Source organism: Arachis hypogaea, chromosome 17, assembly GCF_003086295.3.
Source record: "Arachis hypogaea cultivar Tifrunner chromosome 17, arahy.Tifrunner.gnm2.J5K5, whole genome shotgun sequence".
NCBI classification, from domain to species: domain Eukaryota; kingdom Viridiplantae; phylum Streptophyta; class Magnoliopsida; order Fabales; family Fabaceae; genus Arachis; species Arachis hypogaea.
In genome coordinates this window covers 129,227,675-129,254,325 of record NC_092052.1, presented here as the reverse complement: position 1 = coordinate 129,254,325, position 26,651 = coordinate 129,227,675, and the positions used below count along the sequence as shown (strand labels likewise).

The 26,651-nt window shown below is 27.7% G+C and overlaps 1 protein-coding gene, 1 non-coding gene and 1 pseudogene across 8 annotated transcripts; 2 read left to right on the top strand and 1 right to left on the bottom strand.

Annotated features, from left to right (window-relative positions):
- The first annotated feature begins 539 nt into the window (after positions 1-539).
- Positions 540-6,976, top strand: LOC112763949 (alanine--tRNA ligase, chloroplastic/mitochondrial-like; annotated as a pseudogene).
- A 3,607-nt stretch (positions 6,977-10,583) lies between these two features.
- On the top strand, positions 10,584-11,969 carry LOC112766064 (uncharacterized). Its single transcript, XR_011874959.1, has 2 exons — positions 10,584-10,837; positions 11,629-11,969. It is a non-coding gene; the product is annotated as an uncharacterized protein (transcript).
- A 5,851-nt stretch (positions 11,970-17,820) lies between these two features.
- Positions 17,821-23,597, bottom strand: LOC112766957 (uncharacterized). 7 transcript variants are annotated; one of them, XM_025812846.3, is made up of 6 exons: positions 23,162-23,597; positions 22,951-23,074; positions 22,607-22,745; positions 20,904-20,943; positions 20,238-20,544; positions 17,821-18,372 (listed from the first exon to the last, which is right to left on the bottom strand). In XM_025812846.3, exons 1-6 carry the CDS (start codon positions 23,345-23,347, stop codon positions 18,251-18,253), a joined length of 918 nt encoding a protein of 305 aa, XP_025668631.1. In that variant the 5' UTR covers positions 23,348-23,597; the 3' UTR covers positions 17,821-18,250. The 7 variants fall into 7 exon arrangements, with proteins under 7 accessions (XP_025668631.1, XP_072079707.1, XP_025668632.1 ...); XM_072223606.1 differs by having other exon boundaries at positions 20,238-20,523; positions 23,162-23,593; XM_025812847.3 differs by having other exon boundaries at positions 17,821-18,355; positions 23,162-23,511.
- Positions 23,598-26,651: the final 3,054 nt, after the last annotated feature.

The following is a 26,651-nucleotide window of genomic DNA, read 5'->3' as shown; positions in this document are numbered from 1 at the left end:
ACAATCCCACTATGGTGAAAATAGCCAAAAGCCCACCTTGGTTGGCTAAGCCAAGGATACACCTCTTACTCTCAAAGAGCCTAGAGGAAGATAAGCACACAACTTATTTAAATATATAACTCAATCAATTCAACTCATAAATAAAAATGGTACATACGCATATTTATACTAGTAGGGGAGGAGGAGCCTTTGAGTATTAGGTGATGTGGGACTAATTCATATGCATATTATAATAACATAACTAAGCTTTACTACTTTAACTAATATTGCTAATAACCTAATAGATGCTCTTGCATCATTCTTCATCACTTATTATAATACCTAATAACTTAATTTTATGAAGTTAATTACTACATTGTAATCATCATTTTACTATTAGAGAAAAGGTTACAACATTAACTATATTAAGAGCATCATATGAACATATGATATTAGAACAAAATTTCAAACAACTCATGAAAATATCAATTCATTCTCCTAGATCAACTTAATTTAAAAGGCAATTCATAACCTTTAAAGAAATATAAGAAAATGAGCCCATGACATCACAACCTCACAACCTCATAATATATGCACTATTCCAAATACGTGCACTAAGGTATGATCTATAACTTAATTCTTTTTGCGACACATGCTAATTTGAGCGTCAGAGTCCTTACAGAAACACCGTCCACTATTGAGAATGACGAACTCGAAACATTAGGAACTCAGACTAGGAGGATGGCAACACCATCGTGTCTGCAACTTACTATCTATAATTTTGTTCAGATAACTCCTAAATTTAGAAAATCAAAAATATTTCTGAGCAATAATATCGTATGTGGAGACACATCGCTTGTCATATTTTCTTCAGTATGAGTTCTATCCCAAGGTTTGAAAATCATAAATTTCAAACCTCTAAATTATTGAGTTTGAATATCAAATTGATCTTTATTTTTCTTTTTGTCCTTTAGAGAAAAACTAAAAATTACATAAAAAAGAAGAAAATAAGATCAAATCTCATAATAATTTTAATTATATTGAAAAATCATATCATATTATCATATCTCATTACAAATGAGTTTAACACAACATATGTTCACAAGATGAACAATATACTTAAACATAAAAATAAAGCAGAAAATACATGGTCATTATATGCTTTAAATGTTTATAATTGCTAAACCAATTAAATAGTAGATGATTTGGAGATTTAGTAACGACATAAAAGTTGTAAAGAAATAAATTGAAAAAAAAAATTTTCGAAGTTTACAAAGCCGAAAAACAAAAAGTCGTTCTCTACTAATGAAAAAAATGTTAAGAATTCTAATTAAACTCCTTGAAGGTAAATCACATTCATACTTAGACACGTAAAGGTATGATTTATTTTATTTAAATTTTTATAAAATATTTGAGCATATTATTATTTAAAAAAATAATATAGAAATTTGTGATAGACATAAAGAAATAATCTCTGAATAATTGATTATTGAAAAAAATTTCACGAGTTAACTAATCTAAATTGAAAATTTTCATCATTCAATTCTCCAAACAATTGCTTTAGATCAAAAAAATTCATTTAGATAAATTATACTTAAATGGAAAAAATTCATTAAGCAATTGTTTTGCAAAAAATAATTTCTTTGTTTTAAACTCAACATTTTCATGATTGAGTTACTATTTCATGTATAGCAAATTTAATAATGATTAATTTTGACAACTTAAATTTATTTTGATATGTCTTCGTCAGAATCTCAAAAACTTAGACGTTCGAATTTACAAGCTAAGAGTTGGGATACCACAACGGAAAATCCATGAAACCGAAAAATTTTAAAACGAAGAAAAATCAATCCGACATTCAAGGAATGAAAACATCGACTCTTGATCCTAAAATCACAATATACAAACTTTGATTATAGACTGTTGTACTATCTTAAATATAGCTTATTTAAACTTACAATTGTATTTCTTAAAACTTTCAGTTTAAGTCTTCTCTTTCTCCAATTTATCCTAGATTGTATTTCTCATCTCTGATGGTGTTACCCCATCAAATGTTGGAAGAGGTTATAGGGTTCGACAGCTTATCAGAAGGGTTATTCGTATAGGCAGGTTGCTTGGTATAAAAGGTGATGCTATGGAAGAGGAAGACCTTGAAGGGGCAATTTTACCATTATTGCTAAGAAAGTTGTGGAACTAAGCACCATTATTAATTTCGATGTTAGGAGTGGATCCCACCACATCTTTGAGGAATTGAAGAGAGAAGAGCTTCGTTTTGTACAAACATTGGAGAGAGAAGAAAAGTTGCTTGAAGAGAAATTTGCTAATGCTTTGTCAAGTGCTAAGAAAAATGGAACTGCACCTTGCTTGGTTGGCGAAGACGTATTTCTTTTGTATGAAACATATGGATACCCTATTGAAATAACAAAAGAAGTGGCTAAAGAATGTGGTGTGAGTGTTGATATAAATAGTTTTGATACTGATATGGAGAAGCAAAGGCGCCAATCTCAAGCTGCACACAATATTGTCAAACTTGCCACAGGAAACAGGGCAAATATTGCAGAAAATGCATCTGATACTGAATTTATAGGCTATGACAATCTTTATGCTAAATCAAATGTACAAAGCCTAGTAGTAAATAGTGATCCAGCTGCACAAGTTAGTGAAGGGAGTAACATGAAAATTTTGTTAAATAAGACTCCATTTTATGTTGAATTAAGGGGACAAATTGGAGATCATGGTTTTATTTATGTTGTAGAGGGTGAAAATTAACCAAAAGATGTTGTGGAGATAACAGATGTTCAGAAGTCTTTAGATAACATATTTGTTCACAAGGGTACTGTTCATAGTGGATGTAAAGTTGAGGAAGAGAGCTAAGGTATAACAATTGTTGACTTTCCCATTTCAGTAACCAATTTGGTGAATCATAACTCACTACAATGTGATACAGACACATCCTTTGTATCACGTTAGTTTTCAAATTTCAAGTGTGGTTCATGTTGATAGCAAATATATTTGGTGCTTTGTAGGATCGTCATACTATTACTCATTTATTACAAGCAGCACTAAAGAAAGTGATTGGTCAAAAAACCTCACAAGCTGGTTCTTTGGTGGCATATGAACGTTTGAGATTTGATTTTAAATTCCACCGACCCCTTCTTGACAGTGAGTTTGGATAAATTGAATGGCTAATCAATGACTGGATTGAAGCAGGAATACTTCTTCAAACCAAAGTGATAGCCACTTGCTGATGCAAAACATGCTGGAACTATCGCAATGTTTGGAGAAAAATATGGAGAAGAGGTTGGAATTACTCCATACACATATGACATAACATTAATTTTCAAATTTTACCATCTTATGGTTTAGTTGTTCTGAGGAGATATGCATATCATGAAGTTTATATTTTTAAAGTTGAGTGATATCAATCTTCTTGAGTAAGAAATGAAACTATGAATAAAGTTTAAATCCTAATGACCAAAAAGATTATCAATCACTTAGTAAAAGTTAAAAAGGGAAGTAGAATATATTCAATATATGTATGTCATTATTTATCTAGCTGATATGATGTTTATACAGGCTCTTGTGGTTTTCTAATTTGTTGTATTGCAGGTGCGTGTTGTAGAGGTTCTTGGTGTATCAATGGAACTTTGACGTGGAACTCATGTCAGTAATACTTCCGAAATTTGTGGTTTCAAGATAATATCTGAATAGGGTATTACTTCTGGAATCAGGCATATAGAAGTTGTTGCTGAGGTAGCTTTCATTGAATATGTCAATGCTTGAGATATTTAGCTGAAGCAGCTATATTCCACTCTCAAAGTATGTTTCATGATCCTGAGTTCTCATGATAATACTGCTGATGTCTTGAGATGTTATGATTATCCTTAAGAGAACAAGTTAATACTTCATTTTGGCATTGTTGATCTCTACTAATCTTTATGCTTTATATTTAATCTTACGACCTGAAGGTTAAATCTGAAGAAGTGATGATAAGGATAAAAAACATTTTAGAAGAGTTGCGAGTTGTAAAAAATGAAAATTCTGCCTTGCGTGCCAAAGCCGCAATCTACAAGGCTTCAGTTATTGTCGGCAAAATATTGTTGGTGGAAAAATCAGAACGGTACAAGTAATATTTCTTTCCTGTTGATTACATGCTATAATATAGCGCTAAGATACTAACTAATGAATTAATATAACTCTTAGAAAAGATAAAAGATATGTCTGATACAGAATCTTCGTCTTCTACTTGAAGAATTTTCTTGTCATAACCAAAAAATTATAACAATTAAACGAAAGTTATTAATTGCATCACTTTATTGTATTTTTTCTTTGTGTATTATTTTCTATGGATGCTCAAATATGGTTAGAACTCAAGTCTTTAGAGAATTTTCTTATGCACGTGTACTTTTACATATGGCAAAAATTTTGTAATAGCATATAAGCTGCTTGTGTATTTTCTCAGAGACTGAAAGAGAACATGAATATTATTTGTTTTTTACTTTCAACAAGTATTGATAATACATGAATTTTCTATCTAAGAAATAGAAAAGTTTTGTTTTTGTCTGAAACTAAATAACTGTCTTAGAGATGTTCTTTAATTATTTTGAGGGTTGGATAGATGCAAATAATCTTTGCCCCGCCATACGTACACGATGTGTATGATATTTATTTCAAAAATGCTATTTGTACACTAAAATCAGCCACTAAAATCAGACACTAATGTATTTGTTTATATACGTATGTAGTTTAATTTATTTTTAATATGTATTTATATTTCAACATGTATTTTATACTGGTGGCTAACTTTGGTGGTTGATTTTGATATGCACGTAATATAACTCTATTTATTTACAGCCCCTAAAAAATTTTTAGGGTGTTATTTGAGTGCTTGGACGATGCTGATTTCTGAGTCACTTAAAAGTGATGCGGAATATTTAATAAAAGACAAAGTCTATTATGTAAATGAAGGGTTGATTTCTATATCTATAGATTTGAGTTGGTTGATAGAGAGTTAGACAATAAAAAATTTACTAATACAAAAAAAAAATCCAATTTATAGTGAAGTCTCTAATTATCTCAGCTTACTTAGTAATAACATGAATAATTATTCATTCAAATATTTTCTTCATCGCATGCACAATAAGAAAGGTCATCGAACCAGCTCATCCCTGCAATAAGAGTAAAATTTGTCTTTTCTTGAGACACTTGTTCAACTTTTCATCAACCAACTCAAATTTATAGGTATAGAAATCAATCCTCCATTAACATCGTAGACTTTGCCTTAATAGAAATATTACCAGGTCCAGGAGCCATTAATAAGAAATAAAGACTAATGATAAACAAGAAGATAAGAATGGAAATAAAAAAAGATGAATTAAAATTGAAAATAGAAAATAAAAGGGATATATTGAAATTAAATATAAAGAGAATCACTCTACTTTTTACTCAATTTTTTGATACAATAAGAAAGAAATTCATCAACTAACGTATCCACGCCATAGTTTGGAAATTGAATCGAAAAGATTTCTCAAAGCTTAACATTCTATCCAATTCCCCTATACAACAAGAAAGAGACTCACTCAACCTCACTTGTCCACATCATGGCTTCATCACGAAACCAAAAAGGAGATTTTTACATCACTAATTACTGAATGATGACTATCATAATTTATAAAATATTTATAACCTCTTATTAGGTTAAAATAAAGAAAACTTTTAAGCCAATAACATAAGACCCAATTTAATAACTAAAAAAATAAAATCAAAATAAATCAAACTAAATTGAATATTCTAAAAATATAACATAATAACTTCTAGATAATACTTAATTTCTTCATATCACAAACGTTTGAAACATGTATCATTCTCCTCCTCTTAAAAAAAATCATTCTTGAATCTTGTTGTTGGGAAATTAGTGTCTGAAAAGAACAAATATAAGGAAGATAATTTTTTTTTCTTTTTGTATTCTATGCTTTTTTATTTTTTAATTTTTTTAAATAACGAAATCAACAAGATGACAAAACAATAGTAAAACATAAACAAAAAAGACAAGGATAACAAGAACATAAAGAAGGATGTGAGAGACACCGAAACTCTTTTTTTTAGAACACAAAAAGAACAAATTTAGATTAATAAGAATTAATCTAATACTTGAATTCTGATATCAATAATAAAAAATAAAGACTAATGATAAATAAGAAGATAAGAACTGAAACAGAAAAAGATGAATCGAAATTGAAAATAGAAAATAAAATGGATAGATTGAAATTGAATACAAAAAGAATCACTCTACTTTCTACCCAATTTCTTGACGCAACAAGAAAGAAACTCCTCAACCTAACTTATCTATGCTATAGTTTGGGAATTGAATTGAATAGACTCCTCAACCTTCTACACAATTTTCCAATGCAACAAGAGAGATACTCACTCAACCTTACTTGTTCACATCATGATTTTATCACGAAACCAAAAAGGGAGTTTTCACACCACTAATTACTGAATGACGATTTTCATAATTTATGAGGTATTTATAACCTCTTATTATGTTAAAATAAAGAAAAATCTTAAGCCCATAACATAATGCACAATTTAGTAACTAAATAAACAAAATCAAAATACATCAAACTAAATTAAACATTCTAAAAATATAACTTAATAACTTTTAGATAATACTTAATCTTTTTATATCACGAGCATTTGAAGCACGTATCAGCCATTGTACAGCCATTGTACTGGGCTCATGTCTAGGTGAAGCGAAGGTTATTCTGGTGGTGCTTTAACTCCGGGGATCGTCGATCTTGAAATTGAGACTGATAAATTTATTGGACAGATAGCAACATCATATAGCGGTGGTGGCGGAGGAAGGCTCAATTTTTCCCAGGCTGGTGGGAGAAAACCTAAAAACCTGGTGTCAGCCCTTGAAAAAGTTCAGACCGAACTCATAGCTACTCTATCGGAAAAAAAAAAAAAAACTGAATTCGAGAAGATGAACTCATAATGCAACATGAGAAGTTGTAAAAAAGTAGTTACAAATTTACGAAGTTAAATAAAAAGAGACATATGTAACACTAATTCGAGTTAGTCGAATGATCAATCACTACAAAAAAAAAAATAAACAATGAATTTTAAAACTAATTTATGTAAGTAGTTACATTTTTAAAGTCTCAAACTCGCAATGGGTTTTAAAGAAAAATAAACAATCAAGATTTTAGATCTTTTAAGTTGCATTTATTGCAAGTCATGATAGTTAACAATTTAAATCAAATTAACATACACTCGCTTACCTTCAAGACAAATAAGCATTTTTTACAGTTATTAATGGTCAAAAACAATTATTATTTCATTAGAGTATCTTTATGATCACTAAATTATATATAAAAGTATTTTCACTGTTACTAATTGGCAAAATTAAAATATTAAAGGCATTTTTAATATTATGGTCTAATAATTATTGACAATTAAATATAATTAAGTAGGATTATCAAGAAAAAACTTCTTTTAGTGAAAGCTCTCATGAATAACTTTGTCTGTTTTATGTTTTGCAATCATTCATGTTGAGATATGTTTAGATATATATTAATATAATATTTAAATATATATCATATTATATTTATGTTCATTGTTGGGTATTAGATTAATTTTGTCATTATAATTAAATTATCAAATTTAATTTATTAGGGTTCATCATAAATTTTAACAATTTACGTAATTATATATTCAAATAAATAATTATTAATATTTATTTATTATAAAATTAATTTTTTAAATTTAATTTAATAAAAAATATACATAAATAATTATATCTTTAACATAATTTTTTTTTTTTATTTCGGAAAAAAAATGTATACAAATTAATCACCGATTGATCAGTCTTGGTGCATATAAGTACTAATAATGAGTTAAACAATTCTGGTCAAGGTAATAATTCCAACGGAAATGTTTGGTAACCAAAGAAAATCAGTCAAAAATAGTCATAACTTGCCTTATTTAGCATTCATTAATTGTTACGATCCATTATTATATTTTATTTGCTCTCAGTCTCTCACAATAAAATATAAATTATTTTCTTAAGTTTTATGTTTAAAAAATATTTTATTGAAACTAGTGTATTATTAGACACTTCTTATTTACTAAATGTGAGTCAAATTAATAAATATAGCATCAATCAAAAGAGTAAGTACTTTGTATTTTTATTCAGAAGTCTTTGGTTTAAGTAATAAAAAGAAGCAAAATAAATCTTTTTATAAATTATATATGATGAAAAGTATTTTCAGAAAATAAAGTTATGCACTAAACTTCTTTCATATTTTCATTATAGGTATAGATTAATATACAATAGTAACTCTTATAAAATTTGATCTAGTAAAAAATAATAAATAAACGCAATAAAAAATTACTAAATAATGATAATAAACTGTGACATTAGCTACAAAAGATTACAGCAATGAAGCAGAACATGAATTATGCAGAGAAGAAGAATGAGAATGCTAATGTGGAGAGAAGAATATTTTGTGAAAAAAAAAAAATCAAAACATTTGATTGAAACTTTACACATTCACAAATCTCTTTATTCTATCAATTAAAGGGAATAAGAATGACACAACTAGCACTCCTAACTAATTTCTAGATTAGCCTTTAACTAATTTTGACCATTTTCAATTGGCATTAGTAACAGAATTGCACTTTCAAGTCTTATATGGAACAAGCCAATTGATTAATTACTAAATTGAAGTTTATTTTCTTAAATATAATTGAAACTATTAGTGTTTTTTTCAAAAGTTCGTTGAGATAATAAGAAAGCATTTCAAAATTAATCAAATTCCTATGTTTACTATTTTTACGATTTTTTTTTCTCAAAAATAGTATTCAAACAACAGAACCTAATATTGAACCGTGAATTTTGGATAATACTGTTAAAATAAAAGGTGGCGATCTACTTTTGTAGAATTTGCTGATCCTTTTGGTCGATCTTGTCATATGTGTGTGATTTACCAAAAAAATTTTAGTAACAAAATAAAGAATTAGTTAATGTTAATATAATTAAATGCAAAGTAAATATGTACACCAGAAAAATGCAAAGTAAATATAATAAAAAAAATATTTGATAAAAAAATAATAAAAAACAACTATTAATAATTAATAAATATTAAATAAAATAAATTTTAATTTTTTTTATTTTCCTAACATCATTCGAAAATGTTGACCATCATCCATCTATCGATACTTAATTTTTCAATTTTATATTTTTACCAATTTTTTTTATAGAATAACTCAATTTATAAATTATATTAAATTACCCTTACGCTTTAAATTTATTTTTTAGTTGTACATAATTATCAATTATTAAACAATTAAAAAATTAAAAAATATTTTTAATATTATTTTTTTTAGTAATTTTTATTTTTTAAATTTTTTTATTTAATAATAAATGGTAAAATTAACAAAATTTAATTAATAAATTTTAATTTAAAATTAATATTAATTTATACTTAAATAAAATATAAAAGAAACAATTAATACCGGTGGAAACTCAGGTGCTTTACATGAAGTTGATACCTGAGAGCCATTAGATAATTTGACTAATTTAACTAAATTTTTATCTAACGGCTCTCAAATATCAACTTCACATAAACTCGAATTCTCACCTGAGTTTTCACCATTGATACCCTTCTCCAGTGCTTTACGTTGCATTATATATGGATGATGCAATACCGGTTTAATTTGCATATATATTCCCAAGGCCAGTTGCCAATTGGCATTGTTTCATGAACTTTGCGTACTTAGTTTTACACACGCGTCTTATGTTCACATTTCACACTCTAAAGTCTATTGGCTCAATCGGTGTTGATAAGCTTCGTTGACCCTTGATTTCCTTGCAATGATCCAAATAATTATAATGTTTTAGGTTGTATTTAAGTGCATCAAAATAGAAATATTCAAATGAAAAATAAGTTATAATTTTATATTTATGCTTTTCGTTTTAAGAATTTAGATAGGTGGACATAAAATCATGGTTGTATTTAAGATTTTAGTTAGATGGACATAAAACCATGATCTAAAATCATACAAGAAGCCTTTATCCTAAATCATTTTATATCTACTTGATACATTTATTTTACTTATTTATTTCAAATGAATTTATATATACCTTACAAATACAATACGATACAATATATGTTTATTTTTGGCTAATTTTTTTAGTTTTGGAGATTCAAAATATGTTATATCCAGTTATAAAAAAATAATATATTTCTTATAAATATGAAGATAAATTTTTTTAAAATTAAAATTCACAAATCGAATGATCAAATTTGTTTAGAATATAAAACTTAAGATTTAATTTATGAAAGTAAATAAGAGGATCCGATTTATATGTTTAAAAAAAATTTTAATATTAAAACATAAATTTAACCTTTAAATTTGTAAATTAAAAATTATAAATTTAATTTTTAAATTTATAATATTTATAAAAAAATACAAAATTTTTATATTATCAAAAAATACCACCTGAATTGCAACACAAAAAATAAAAAGCATCAATTTTTAGCATCAAGCGGTTACTAGATAGGGCCTTAGTGTCACTCTATGCCCCAAGGAGAGGAAAAGACAAATTAACACTATCATCAATATGACTTCTCTCATTTAATTTTCAACCCCTTTGGTTTATCTTCTTTTTCGTTTATCACTATAAATAGTGTGGAGAAACGCATAGTTCATGTACTTTCACTACATATCTTTTAATTAATCACAATGGCAAATATGAATACCAAGCCCTTTTTCCTCTTCTGCTTGTTTTGCACATTGTTGCTGATCTCTGCTGTGGTGGCAATTGATCAACCATCCAAAGATGAGAAACAAGGTATATATATGTAAAATAACAATTCGCATATGAATTTTAAAAATACTATATATGTAGACTAAAAATTAATTATTAAATTAATTATTATATATTTATATATTATATAATTTATTTTTATTCATTAAATATTATATTATGTATTATATAATTTATAATTAATACAGAATTAACAGGAGTATATATTTTATATTTTAATATATATTTTATATTAAATAATTAATTTTTAGTGTGTATTAGTATACATAATATATTTGTATAAATTTTTTTTTACACACCAATTTTCATGCATGATTGATTTCACCATTAATTCAAAAGTCAAAACTAATCTTTTAAGTTCTACATAATGCTATTTTTTAACTTTAACCACCAAAAATGTTATTTTGACCTCTTTATTTACCTTTTTTTCATTTATATTTTATAAATTAACGTGATAAATTATATAATTTTATGGTCAAGTACATTAATATACTAGAAAAGTCTAAATGATAATTATTGTTCACTCTATCTAAATTAAAGTATAAAGCAGACTTTAATTCGTTCATAATTTTTAATTGTATATATTTAAATTGTTTTAATTTTGTACAAACCCTTTTAATTAAGTATTTTCAAATATACCTCTATAATTTGATTCTCATGTTAACTTTTGTTGTTGACCTATATTTTACAAGTTTTAGAAAAAGTTACTTCTGTAATTAGGTGTTAGGATCAAATTGAAAATTTTGTAAAATCCTAGGAATAAAACAATAATCTACATTACCCTAAAAAAAATTGTTGCTATTAATTTTATTCAGTACACCCTGACCGCTGGGGAGGAGGTGGTCACGGAGGAGGTGGCGGCTGGGGAGGAGGTGGTCATGGAGGACGCGGTGGAGGCTGGGGAGGAGGTGGTCATGGAGGACATGGCGGAGGGTGGGGACATGGAGGACCAGATCGCTGATGAGATATTGCGGCGGTTATCCGTTGCTAATGATGTAAAAATATTAAAAATAAAAACCTAGATGCATTCCATGTACTAATTATAGCATCTATGAACTAAGAAATAAACTATGGGCTACTATGTATACACTATATATACACCATGCTCTTGGACTATATACCATTAATTATATATGTTATATCTTTAATATCACCACACATTTATAGTTTCAAAATACTTTTAATTTTTGTTTATTTAATTTTAGAATAAATATCTAAATTCATCTTAAAAATGTTCAGATTGAACAATTTAATTTCGAACAAAATTTTATTTTTAAAATATCTTTAAAAATTACTTTTGTCTGATAAATTAATTGTTGCATTATTTTAAAAAGAACTAATTTGTCTTAAAATATATTTTTTAAAAGTTTAATTATCTTATAATAAAATTTGTATGTTAGGAATTTATTTGTCTATCATAAATATAAAAAATGTTAATTCAAAGTGATTTAGAGATTAATTTATCTGATAAAAACAATTTTTAAAAACTTTTAAAAAAAATAAAAATTTATTAAAACCAAACTAAATATTTACTCTTAATTTTATGAGTCATTCTCTTAATTTCCAGCTAATAATTAGCACAATCGATCAACACTAATTAATATCTACTTACCAGGATAAATTCAGCAGTCCAAAATTTAACGCATAAATTTTGAGTAAGCTATAGATCTTATTTTTTTTTGTATTTTTATTTTCTATATTAATTGAAAACTGTTCCTCTTGCTCTGATCTCCCACTCCAAGAGTTCTTGTTTTTTAGTTTCAGTCGCTTTGTTTTCTTTAGTATCATACTTTTTGGAATCTTCTTTTTGTGATTGAGGTGATCTTTTGAGAGGTCATTGGACTTGATGAATGCAAGAGCTTGACCATTTCATGGAACAAAATTGTCTTCATTCAATTTTGAAGGACACAGTGTTAGTTAGTTGTTAGTTCTCTTCTCTCAAAAAATGTATTGCTAATTTATTTTGAAGGAAGTTAGAAAATTCCACTTCTCTAATTCTGATAATCATTTATTTCTACTATCAATAAAATTATGTTCATTAAAAAAAATATCTTTTAAGATAAAAATTAAAAAAATAATAAAATAATAATACATATCTAAGCATATGATAGTATATAAAATACTTTCTTAAGATATTCAAAAACTCGTACAAAGTTATAGTTTTCTGGCTATATATAACAAATTTAGCATAGTATATATTATTTGAGCCTGTCAAAAGATTTTTGTTTATGTGAATATGGTTGTTGTGAAAAATCTCTTATAAAATTATATAGAACAATAATAGTATCTATAGTTAAAAAAAAAAAAACACAATAAAGAGTCTTTAGAATTAAATCGTTTACATAAATTAATTAGAAATTTAAATAAATGAGAAAGATTGTATAATGTCAATTACCTAAAAGAATAGTACATCAAACCTTTACTATTATACATTTAAAATAATACAATAGTGTATAAAATAGTTTTGAACACATCCAAAATTCATACAAACTCACTCACATATATCATTTAAAATAAATTGGACGTACTACCTAGGAGATAGAGCTAGGCACATCAAAAAATTGATTTTAATAGTATTATTTTAATTTTAATGTAGTTAGAATTTAATTTTAGTTTGTTGTTTTTGTTTTATTAAGTTTAAATTTAAATTTAAATATTCTAATGTTAAAGAGATGTAATTTTGAATTTTAAATATACGAAAAAAATTGAGATATAATATCTAAAAAAAGCCATTATTACAATCAATTTATTATATTTTTATAGTTAATAGCTAATTAAAAAATAAAGTATGATGGATATTTAGTTATATTGTATAGCAACCAGAAACTAATCCTTGATCTATATATATATATATATATATGTTAAAGATTTATGTATTTTGTGTTTTAAAAATACATGTTAAGTTTATAAATTAAAATTTTTTATTAAAAAATATAAAAAATATAAATTTTTAATATATTTATTTTATATTTATTAAATAAAAATATTTAAAATTTTTAACTAATAGTAAATTTACCCTATATGTTAGCTAAACTTATATATTAAAGAAAGTTTTTCAGAGCACGGTTATTTTTTCACTGCTTTAAGTTTGCCAATTATTTTTTCAAATCTCAATCAAAGAACTGCATCAAATGCAGAAAACGCATTAAGAGAATAACGGAAACAGAAATATTTGGTAATAAAAAAAATCAGCCAAAAACAGCCTATAATTTGCTTTATTTAGTATTCATTAATTGTTGCGACAATTAATTAATGCTAAATAAGGCAAGTTATGACTGTTTTTTTTGTCTACCTAACATTATCCCAAAATGGAAATAAGACAATTATTATAACATTATGCTTTTACCGCGACAATACCTTAACCTCTAAAGAATTTTAAAGTATTAATGATGTATTTATGTTATAGAAAATAAGATGATTAGATATTTGATTTAAGTAAGAACTTCAACACTAAAAGAAAATTAAAATTAAAATTACAAGAATAAGAACATTACTCAGACAAATAACTTATAAAATATTTATGTCTTTGGAAGGGATTGATTTGTAATTTTATGGTGAGTAAAATTGCTGACCTTTTTAAAAATGAACACACTTTCTTATTATAGATGAATTTTTGCATCGTATGTCTGATACATGTCTAACTTCTTATGTTTGACACAAGACATTGCACATGGATGCAGACACTACATATGATGCAAAACTTTAGATAATTATTGCTGGCTCATAATTAATGAAGTTTGGAAGCTTTCTCCACTCATAAAACAATTAACTCTAGCTCTTAGCATTTTGTTAGCAATTCTGTTGATTAGTTATTGGTAGTTATAGCAGTTGTGAGAGCTAAGAAAGTGTGCAATATAAGAAGAGAGTACAACCATCAATTGTATAAATATTTATCACAGTACATGATATCTACTGAACAAAATCAATATAAGGCTTTCATTCATAGTTTAATTTTCTCTTCTATCTTTACTTCATATTCTTGTTCTTTCTCAATAAATACTCAATGATATGATCCATCTCTATTCATAAGGCAAAAAAAAAAAACAGCCAGAACTTGCCTTATTTAGCATTAATTAATTATCGCAACAATTAATGAATGCTAAATAAGACAAGTTATGGCTGTTTTTGGCTGATTTTCTTTGGTTACCAAACATTTCCGCATAAAGAAATCCGGTAAGCTTCAGTAGATGACATACTTATTAAGGATAATGATCCTTAATTATGCTATTATATACATAAACTATTTTACAATTGAACAATATTCTTTATATAGAGTTGTTAGAGAATTTAGCTACTTTCTTGGTATTAAATCATCTAAGCTTTCTTCCGATTCTTTTCATTTTTCTGAATCTAAATATATTACTGATCTCTTGAATAAAGTTGGCATATGATTGGTTCCAAGAAAATACCTACACCGATGGTTTCCAATCCAACTGTCAAGTGACCTATATATATATATATATATATATATATAACCGATACATGCAAAGTCCTTTAAGTACTCATTGAAAAATATGTCAAAAGAATTTTGAGATATTCGATTGACTCAATTAATCATAGCATCGTTTTCTATCTTGGATTTTGTTCTCCAACTTCTAAGGACTGAACACTTCTATTGACATTGTGTTTCTTTAGGCTGATTAGGTCTAGACGTCAACCCATGAAAAGTACCAAGAGTAAAGAGATGATGAAGGTAGTAGCAACTAAGAAAAGGAAGATGAAAAAACAGGAATTGCAATAGAAGAGGGCGACAAGCCAAGAAGGAAAAGGCAAGAACAAAAAAAAGGAAAGGAGAGGAGGTAGTCGCCGCTAAGCTTCCTAGAGGTAGGGGTGGCAATGGCTAAGGTAGGGTAGGATTTAGATCCAACCCTAACGTTGAAATTTTTATATAAACTCAACTTTATTCTATTTGTGGATTGAGAATATTATGACTCTAACTCTAATTCTACCCACGAAATTAAAAAAAAAAGTAATATTATTATATAACTTTATGATAATTTAAAATAAAATTAATTTTTATATCAAAAAAGATATATTAAATTATCAATTAATAATTTTTTTAGTGACTAAGGATGTTTTACCTTGCCAATGAGTTATAACTCAAATAACATAGTCTCTCCATACTCAATTAAGAGATTGCGGGTTCGAGTCTCTTATCTTTCATAAAAAAAAAAAAAAGAGGATGTTTTACCTTACATCCGGATCATGACAAGAAAAACAACTAACAAGCATTTGAATTTTTTTTTTCTCAGATAAAAATGCTGCTAGAAGTACTTTACTTCATTAAATATAACATTGATCACATTATTTTAATATAGCTAAGTTTGTGGTTGAGATATAAAAACTAGATGATTGATCTCATGTTTTTAGACTGCCGATCATAACAAAAAAAGCATTCGGATCATAACAAAAGAAACAACTAACAAGTATTTAAATATTTTTTTTTCCTCAAATAAAAATGCATGCATACATAAACAGAAAATCTTGACGGCAAGCATTTTTTATCAATTTTGATTAATATTTAACCGGTACAAGTATTAAATTATTTTTAATAAATAAATTTTATTAATTTTATGTGTTTAAATTTTAATAAATATGAATATAAAGTATATTAATTTATGTTTACAAATTTTAATAAATATAAAAATAAATTAAATATTTTATATATACAAATTGTATAAATATAAAAATAAATTATTATTGATTAAATATTAATTAAAATAATAATATTTATTTAAAATAATAATATTTAGTGATCATAAATATTATTAACATTCATGTATATAAAATACTGGTGGAAACTAAACATAAAAGTAATGTTTTTTGTATCATTTTAATTGGTTGTAACGTGAAACAATACCAAAAAAAAAAATTCAAGAAAACTTTTTTGCTGGTAGTGCAGTACTGGAGTTGTTGGTACTAGTGTGGTCCAACGATGGTTCAAGAGGTCAATTCAATTAGTAAATATTGTTCTCGAGTTTTATGTCTAGATATTATTTTCACTTTTATATAATATAAAAAAAAAATAGAATTTATTTCTATCCTTATTTCATAACTAAATAAATTTTTATATCTATTATTGTTTTTACAATTATATTAAGTATATATAAAAAATTAATTATCAAATTAATCACTCATATAAAATATATTTTAAAATACAAAATATATATTTAAAATAAATTAAATAACATATATATTTATATATAAATATGATAAATATAATAATTAATTTTTTCGTGTATATATAATACTTTTATTATTTTATATTTATGTTTCAAAAACAATATCCAAAGTTCTAAACATAATTAAACCGCATAATGACAAGTCATGCCTTCAAATAAAAACTTAGTTTTCCAATAAATAAAAAAAATAAGCAAGTTTTCAAATCATCTTGCACTATAACTCAAGTCTAACTCATTCTAATTTTAGGATAATGTTCATTAAATAAGCTTATCAATACACAAAAATACATTTAGTAAATATCAAACAAATTAACATATTATAATAATGTCTTCAATTTCTTCTGATATATATTGAAGTACATACACTTTTATATGAGTAACTAAATTGAGTTTGCCACAAGAGGTATGACTCTCTCATTATTAAAAATATACGGTAAAAATTCACATGGAATTATTTTTTATATGAAGTTGAGATTAAAAAATTATTAAATAATAATTTAATTAATTATATTAAATTATTTAACGATTTTCAACTAACAATGTAATTTCACGTAAAGATATACTTAAAACTATTGAATATATTAATTAAAGGGAAGGAGTATATATTTATTACTTCAACCAGCATATGCTGGTCTCTTTTTAATTTATTTCTTCTATTGACTCTGTAGAAACATATATATAAACAGTTAAGTAATGGCTTAAGAAATTTTCGATCTTAATGCATGACTTAGGTATATGCTTTTATTATTTAACTATATACTATGATACAAAGTAGAGGTAGATGACTTTCAATATATTCCACACCAGCCTCTTGAACAGTAATAATGCAAATAAAGAGATTCCATTGAATAACAGTGTAAATAATTAGAATATCATGTACCAAAATAATTAAATTCATAATATAATGTATGTAAAAGAGAAAAATAATAATAATAATAATAATAATAAATATTAAGTGAAGAGGGATTGAAGAAAAGGAAAAATAGGAGGATGAGGAGGGATGGTATCTGAATGAAGTAGTTGATTAGTCCATGATGGATGATCTTTTGAATGCCATAGCTGTGGAGAACACAAGTAATCAGCTAACCCATTATTGTTTAGCTAAAGTGACAGCTTGTGGACCCAAAAAAATGAAGATATGATGATGGGTGAAAATAAAGATGAAGAAGAAGAAGAATTAATAATGTGATGAAAAAGTTCAACTTGAAGGATTATACAGTTGAAACTTAGCATGGTGTATATATTTTTATTACTATTAGTTATTCTTCTTCCCTTGCTGGGTATTCGAACTTTCTGATGAAGTTATAACTACTCCTCCAGCTGCTGCTGTTTCAGTTGATGATGATGATGTTCGTTGCTGCTGCTGAGTTTGTAGATCTGATTAATACAACAACACCATAATACACCAATAATTCACATTGGATTATAAAGGAGACAGTGTGAGAGCAAGTACTAAAACAAAAACTCAAATCTTGCTATATCTTATTGGTAATAATATATACTACTATATACTAAGTTAAGTATTACTTCAGATCACTTTCATACGGTACAAATTATCAGAATCGGTTAAACAAAGTCAATTCTATACCCTATATATTACATTTGTACTGTTACAATATGAAAGAGACTATTTTATTTGGTGGAAACTTAGGTGTAGTCGACTTCGACTTCATGTGAAGTTGATATTTTGAGAGCCGTTAGATGAAAATTTAGTCAAATCAATCAAATCATCTAACAGCTCTCAAATATCAACTTCACGTGAAATCGACTGCACCTGAGTTTCCACCATTTTATGTATTTGTCTAGAATTAAAAGTAGACCAAAATTGATGTAAGCAGTATAAAAATGTTAACAAGGTGGGGTTTGATTATTGAAATACGAAAGTTACAGCAAGGAGTGATATATGGAAAGATGCAATGTGGGCCAATGCATGTAAGAAAGAAGGTTTGACCGCATCTTAAAGAATTTAACCACCGCAATACTGAGAAAACCACATGCATCCCTGTTACTTTACACGATGACCCTCTCCACCTCTATCTTCTCCTCTCTGTCATCCCACTTTGACCCATTTTCATCATTTTATTATTATAATCTTTTTATATACGGCACAACCAAGACAGCTCATTCACATGGCTCTCTGCCTTCCCCATGTGGACCCCTATCCCCACATATAATATTGCCACCACCCTCCATTTCCCATTTTCATTATTTCTCTTATGTATTTCTCTCTGTCAGTAACTGCTTCATAATTCATATATCTACCTATGTGTGTCTTTGCACTGCCCTCTATGCGTGGCCATATGTGCATGTGTCTTTCTTTGAGATTTATGTAACGGAAAGGAAAGAAAGATCAACCAACTATTGAAAAAAGGAATCATATCAATATACTTCTTTTCATTTATTTTTAATATATATTTTAGGGAGTCGGATAAAGACGTCTAAAATATCTTTTTATAAAAATATTTTTTAATAATTAAAATTTAATATATATAATCGATTAAATCATGTTATTTTTCTCAAAATAAAGTAGACAAATTGATCTGATCGAAAAATGGTGAATTAAATCTTGAATTGATCTAAATTAATATTATATTTTATAAAAAATGTCTACAATACTCTATTATAAAAAATGACTAAAATACTTTTATTATATATATTAATTTTGAGAATCTTAAATTTTAGTCCTTTATTTTTCTATCTTAGGTTAGGATTTAGAATTTTTAAAATTAATATATATATATATATATAAAATAAGAGTATTTTAATCATTCTCTAAGGGTATTGTTATTTTTTTATAAAAAAGTAATATTAATTTAGACCAGTTCAAGATTTAATTTACCATTTTTTCGGTTAAATCAATTTGTCTAGCCTAATTTTGACAAAAATAACATAATTTAATTGATTATATATGTTAAATTTTAATTAATAAAAAATATTTTTAAAAAAAGACGTTTTAGACGACTTTATCTAAGTAGCCCTATATTTTATACAAATAATTAATTTAGTAATGGTACGATCAATATTGCAACTGTAATTATAACTGCATGCATATTGGTTTCGTACCAATCAAATTAATAGTTAAAAATTATCAGATAATAATTATTAAATTATTTAATAATTTTTAAATATTAACTTTATATAAAAATAATTGCATATAAATTTTTATTTTTAGTTAAACATATCAAACCAAAAAGAATCAATATTAATGAGAAGAGAAATTAAGTTGCATTGCATGTATGTACCAGTAGGAGATGGAAAGGGATGCCTTATCGTTGGTTGTTGGAGAGGATGATGATGGTAAGGAGTGAAGGAGGAGGGTTCCATTGGTGTGGTAGGGTAGTATACATAGGAGGGTCCGGCAGCTGCAGCTGGTGGTGGTAAGCGATTTGCATGCTGCGGTGAAGAAAGTAATGTGCTTCTTGGTGCTTGCATTGAGTAACCACCATAGTAATATGGTGATCCCATAGCGGATGATGGTGATCCATATATTTGTTGTTGCTGATGATGATAATATTGCGCTTGCTGCATCTGTGGGGTGTACAATGTCGCCTATGTGTTCATCACATTATTATAATCATTAAAGATTATCCAACTGTTTCCCATTATATTACTTTCTTAATTTAGATAATATCTTGTTTTTATAATAAAGTAAAAACTGACTTGCAGTTATATTTATATTCATATAATATAAAGAGAATTACTATTAAATAATAATTAAGTCAAATTTATTAAGGTGGAAACTCAGGTGCAGTCGACTTTACGTGAAGTTGATATCTGAGAGATCGTTAGATGATTTGACTAATTTTCATCTAACAGCTCTGAGTATCAACTTCACATGAAGTCGATATGTAATAATTTTGAAAGAGAGGATATACGTAGAGGGATAATTAAAAGTTAGAGGTGCTTACTTGGTGGTGGTACCCGTATTCAGGAGTGTAGGTTGGGTAGCTGAAAGAGTAGTAAAAATGAAAGGAACAATAATTTAATTAATAATGTGGTATATATGTAATATGAAAAAGAAAAACTAACAAACATACACATGATTCAATGATTTATATTATTCTTTTCTTATAAAAAGAAGCAATGACTTAAAATGGCACCACTCTTTCTTTTCTTGTCTTGCACTTCTGTTCAATATGTATGTCTCTACTGAGGACTGTAATATCATTTAATACCAGTGACGTTTTATGTGACTGGCTCCCATATTGATCATCATTGTATAATGAGAGATTGATGAGAAATTAAATATGTGTGGCTGCATTATTGTATTAATCATTAACTAGTTATGACTTCATCGATTCCTTTTGTTATATATAACTTGTGTGTGATCAATTTGTAGTGTATGTTTAAGGGAGGAACTAACAAGTTGATAGGCTACTTACCATGCAAGTTATTGATTGATCAAGTTGTGATTGAATTAAAGAATTAAATTTGAGTCAGTTTAGTTGCGTGAAATTCACAAACTAATTTCAGAACCCTCCATATATTTTTAGGTGAAAACTCAGGTGCAGTCAACTGTACTTCACGTAAAGTTAATAGCTGAGAGTTGTTAAATGATATAAATGATTTGACTAAATTTTTATATAACAGTTTTTGATTATCAACTTTACGTCAAGTTTACTTCACCTGTGTTTCCAACATATTTTTACCATATTCCTTTGCTTTAGAGTAAAGAAAGCATTCAGCTAATGTTATTTAATTGATATATGTACATCTCACATACATTATTCTAATCTACCTTATTATCAACTTATTGGAATCTCTCACACTCTCTCTCTCTCTCTGTCTACTATATCCAGAGCTAGCATTGAGAAATGAGAAATGTCCAAAAAGGAATAAGTCCACTTACCTTTATAAGTGGAACATCCTTTAATAGTGTGTGTTTATTTCTTTTTAAAGAAGAAAAACAAATTAGCAGGAAAGATATATATACATTTGTAATTAGACAACAATAACATCGCTGGTGTGAAAATGACTGAATGGTTTGAGAAGCAGGCAAAAGTACCGATCGAGAGCTGTGAGATTTTATCATGTACAAGATCATAAATCAAATTAATTGATCGATGCAGGACCACTGTGAGACATAAATATACGTACATCCATCCATTACCACAGATTACATCCCTCTATTATTATCACTACCTGTTATCACCACCAGCATTTCTACTATTACCATTGTTGATACAATGTGCTTTTCCCTTATTATCCCTATGTGCAGAATGAAGATGAAGAGGATTGGTGGGAATATTATTAAGTTTATTGAGATTATGGAAAATTAGAGGGGGCCAATAATGGACGTTAAGTACTATGGTCAGAGCAACCTTTTTCCCTTTGTACTTTTGTTGGGACATGATTTTGGGGCTGACACTGATACCTACTGAAAATGGTGGGGGAGCAGTCAAGCATCGTATATGTATTCGACAAATATTTGTATCTTACCGAAACATATTTAATATTAAATTATTAATTATTAATCCTTCCATTTCAAAAATACGTAGAGTAGAAAGTATGTGATACATGCAGTTCCACATTAATAACATGGACCACGGAGGTTTGACTAAGCGATAATAATTATTAATGGGTGACACAGTAAATGAAGAGTTTTACTCACCCATACGGTGGCGGGTACATTAGTGGTGGTGCTGCTCCCAATGATGACGGTCCTGCTCCCGCCGGAACACCGCCGTACGACGCCCCTGCCGCACCACCCTGTTGTGCTGCTCCTCCTCCTTGAACCATATAGTTCCTGCCTGCATTATATATTTATATATTAATATCAGAGGTGGAAACTCAGTCAACTTCACCTAAAGTTAATACCTAAAAGTCGTTAGACTAAATTTTCATCTAACGATTCTCATGTATCAACTTCACTTGAAGTCTACTACACCTGAGTTTTTACCAATATCAGAACCTCAATGTTAATTGTTCCTATAAGGGGTGTAAATGTAAATTGACCTCGGGGTGGTGATGGTCGAGTCCTGCCAAGAGAAGCAATATTGCAATTCGCTCTTCTTCCATCAATGACTGGGTTTGGATCAGCACATGCTCTCCTTGCTGATTCTTGATCGCGGAACGTTACCTGCTTTATTTTCATTCGTTGTGAGAAACAATGAAGAAAAGGAAAAGAATGAAAAGAATTAAGAAGAAGAAGAAGAAGAAGACATACGAAACCGTAGCCTTTGGATTTTCCTGTGTTCTTATCAGTGATGATAACGGCTTCAAGGATTTCACCGAACTGGTCAAAGTACTTTCTGAGTTCTTCAGTTGGAGTCTCCCAAGCTAAGCCTCCAACGAAGAGTTTGGTGAATGTGGTGTCTCCGAACTGATGTGGCCGGTAATGCGGATATGCCATCGTCCGATGATCAACCAAAGAAGCTAAGAGATCAGAGCGTGCTCCTTCAAATCAAGCTGCTTCTTCTTATGCTAATAATAAGACCATAGATGTGTTGTTTCATTCTCGAAGAAAGACAGAGAAAAGAGAAGTGCAAACGCTAATTTGCTGGCCAAGAAGAAGATACAGAGAAGAGAAAGAGAATGGTTTTGTAGTGGGTAGTGACAGCTGCGTAACTCTCTCACTAGAGAGAGTGTGTGAGTGTACATCCTCTCTGTCCCTCTCCATTAATGACTAAATAATCAAGTTAGTTCTTAAAAAATTACCAATTTTTTAAATTAATTTTTAAAATTTTTTTAATTAAATTTGTATTAGTGATTATGTTAATTTTTTTTGTCATTTTATTTATTGATCAAACTTTACTAATGTAACACATTAAATAACACTCTAATATATATCTAATAGTTTTAATTGACTATTAACATAATAAATTTATAAAATTAGATCAAATAAAAATTTAATTATGGAAAGAACTTGAGACATTAAAATTCCTCAATTTGAAGTTATTTTTATCTAATTTCATAAACTAATCATGTTAATAATCAATTAAGACTTCTAAGTGTATGTTGGAGTGTCACTTAACGTGTCATATTAATAAATTTTGACACTATCAACAAAAAAAGTGACAGAAAAACTAACATAACTAATTTAAAATTTTTAAAGGATGAATTTAACTAAAAAATCTTTTAAGAACTAATTTGAATAATGAATAATTTTCAGAGATTAATTTAACTATTTACTCCTCCATTAATATATTCTGACCATATTAAATATATACTAAAATTAATTATTGAAATTAACTACTCGTATAAAATATAAAAAAAATTTATATACAATTATCTTCATATAAAATTAATATTTAAAAATTATTAAATAATTTAATAAATTTAACTAAATTATAAACTTCACATAAAAATAATATGTAAATCTTTATCATAAAATATATATTAAAAATAGATTAAATAATATATATTTATATATAAATATATAATAATTAATTTTAATAACTGATATTAATATAAAAATAGTATCTTTGAATATACTCACTTCCTACCGTCCAATCACTTCTTCCCTTTTAGTTCTCTCTGTGCTTATTGCTAAGTACTCTCTATTATTTTCCCTTTGTCCTCCATCTTCTTGTCCGTTGATTTTTCGCTTCTCTTTTTTTGACACTTCTCCACCAACACTCCCACATGTCAATCTCTTTTTTTATTCAAAATTAAAAACTTCTTTATATATATATTAATTAATTAAGAAACATGTAATATATTTTTACATGAAAAGAAGAAACTAATACTGTTGAAATGGATTATTACAATAAGGTGCATGCTATGCTGTGCTTTGCAGCTTTGGTTTTCAGTTACAGAGTGGGGCTCAATTTTTTTATAGTTCCCTGGCCTCTCCACTTCTTTCCATGCAGTTTAATTTGGTTGCATTGCAAGAGTTATTCATCATGTTTATGTTATTATATAACCAAGTGTTATTACCTCCACTACTTTAATTTTTAATTTAATTTGTTGCCTAGAGAGTTTTCATTTGTTGGTCAATTACATTTGACTATGTTATGTGCACACATGCACTAGTGTAATCATCTGCCACCAATCACTATTACACCTTTTTCCTTTTAATGTTGGGACCAAAAATATATATCCACATGACCCCATGTTCCTAAGCCACAATCCCCTAATCTTAAACTATAAACAGACCAAAAATCAAACCAATACCAACATTTTACAGTTAGGTTTTGAATTTTTTTTCTTTAATGAAAATAGGAAATCATGTGCCACAGCCATATGGCAGCAAGAGAAGGGGACAATGGTAGAGGTGAGCACGGGTAGCGGGTACCTGATTACTCGTCCGAACCTGAACCAAACCAATTAAATTGGTTCTGAAACTAACGGATAATCGGATCCAACCCAAACTAAACCGATAACTTTTGTTAGTGATTGGTTCGAGTATCGGTTTTGGAAGTGCGGAACCCGAACTAACTCGCGAACCCGATCATATATTAATTAAATAAAAAAATAAAAAAATATATATGACTTTTTCATTAGACAATGATTATTCATTATTAATATGTTTGGATTTTAATGAGTTTAGTTTTTAATGTATTTGATGTTTAACATGTTTGGATTATTTCTACTGATGTTACATGTTTATTGTACTTGTTGAATTTTTAAGATAAAATTTTGGTTTTTTTTTATGAATTTCAAAGTCATCGGGTACCCAATTACCCGAACCGAACTAATCCGTTTTTAATCGATTTGGTTTGATTCGAGTACATATAAAAAAAATGCAAATCCAAACTAAACCGAACCAATTATATTTTGATCGGTTCGATTCTAATTTTACCATAAACCCAAACCAAATCGACCCGTACTTAGCCCTAGATAATGGCAAAAACAAAGAAACATATAACCTAAGATCACTGGTGTTAATTAATTATGAAATGAGTTATGTTGTTTCCATCACCATCGTATCATTCCCTTGTCAATTCATGATCCACAATAATAAGAATTGTTAATACCAACTATATATAAGGGTAACAATAACATGCCACTTATTTTTTAATTAATGATGTATATGGTAGATCATTAATTATCTTGTCCACAAGCCCCAGGAGACATGAGAGCCACAAAGTCCTATCCCTTCTGATCTCTTGCTACCACTTAATTAATTAACAAAAAATATACTACTTTTCTTCCAAAGTATGATTCTTCCACAGTCATACATAGTTGGATCATACATGTTTGGCACTCCCATCATGTTTATATTACACCTTGCCTTTAATCATCAAATAACAACATAACTTTCTAAATGACCCCCCCCCCTCTTTTTTTTTTCCTTTCTAAAAGTAATGAATTAAAATTACAGACTATAGTTAAGAGTTGATTAAATGATAAATATATAATATGATGAAAAAATTGGAATCAAAATGGCGTCAACTATATTGTATACTAACTAATATCTTATTGAGGCTAGGAATAATTAATTAAGATGTGTGTAATGGGTTTTGGACTGACCTGATTAGAAGTTAGAACAGAGAAAGAAAGGGTGATTATGTAGCTTGTTGCCAGCTATAAGGACCCTCTAGTTTATATATGTTTATGAAGCATTGGAAAAAAGAAAATTAAAGGAAGAAACCATTGAATTGAATAGAAGCTAAGGTTATGAGTCCGTGAACTGGCAGTACTGGCCACATGGGGTCCTATGAGTGCTCAAGAACTATGAGCTGGATTTCCATCTACTACTTAGGGGAGAGGAT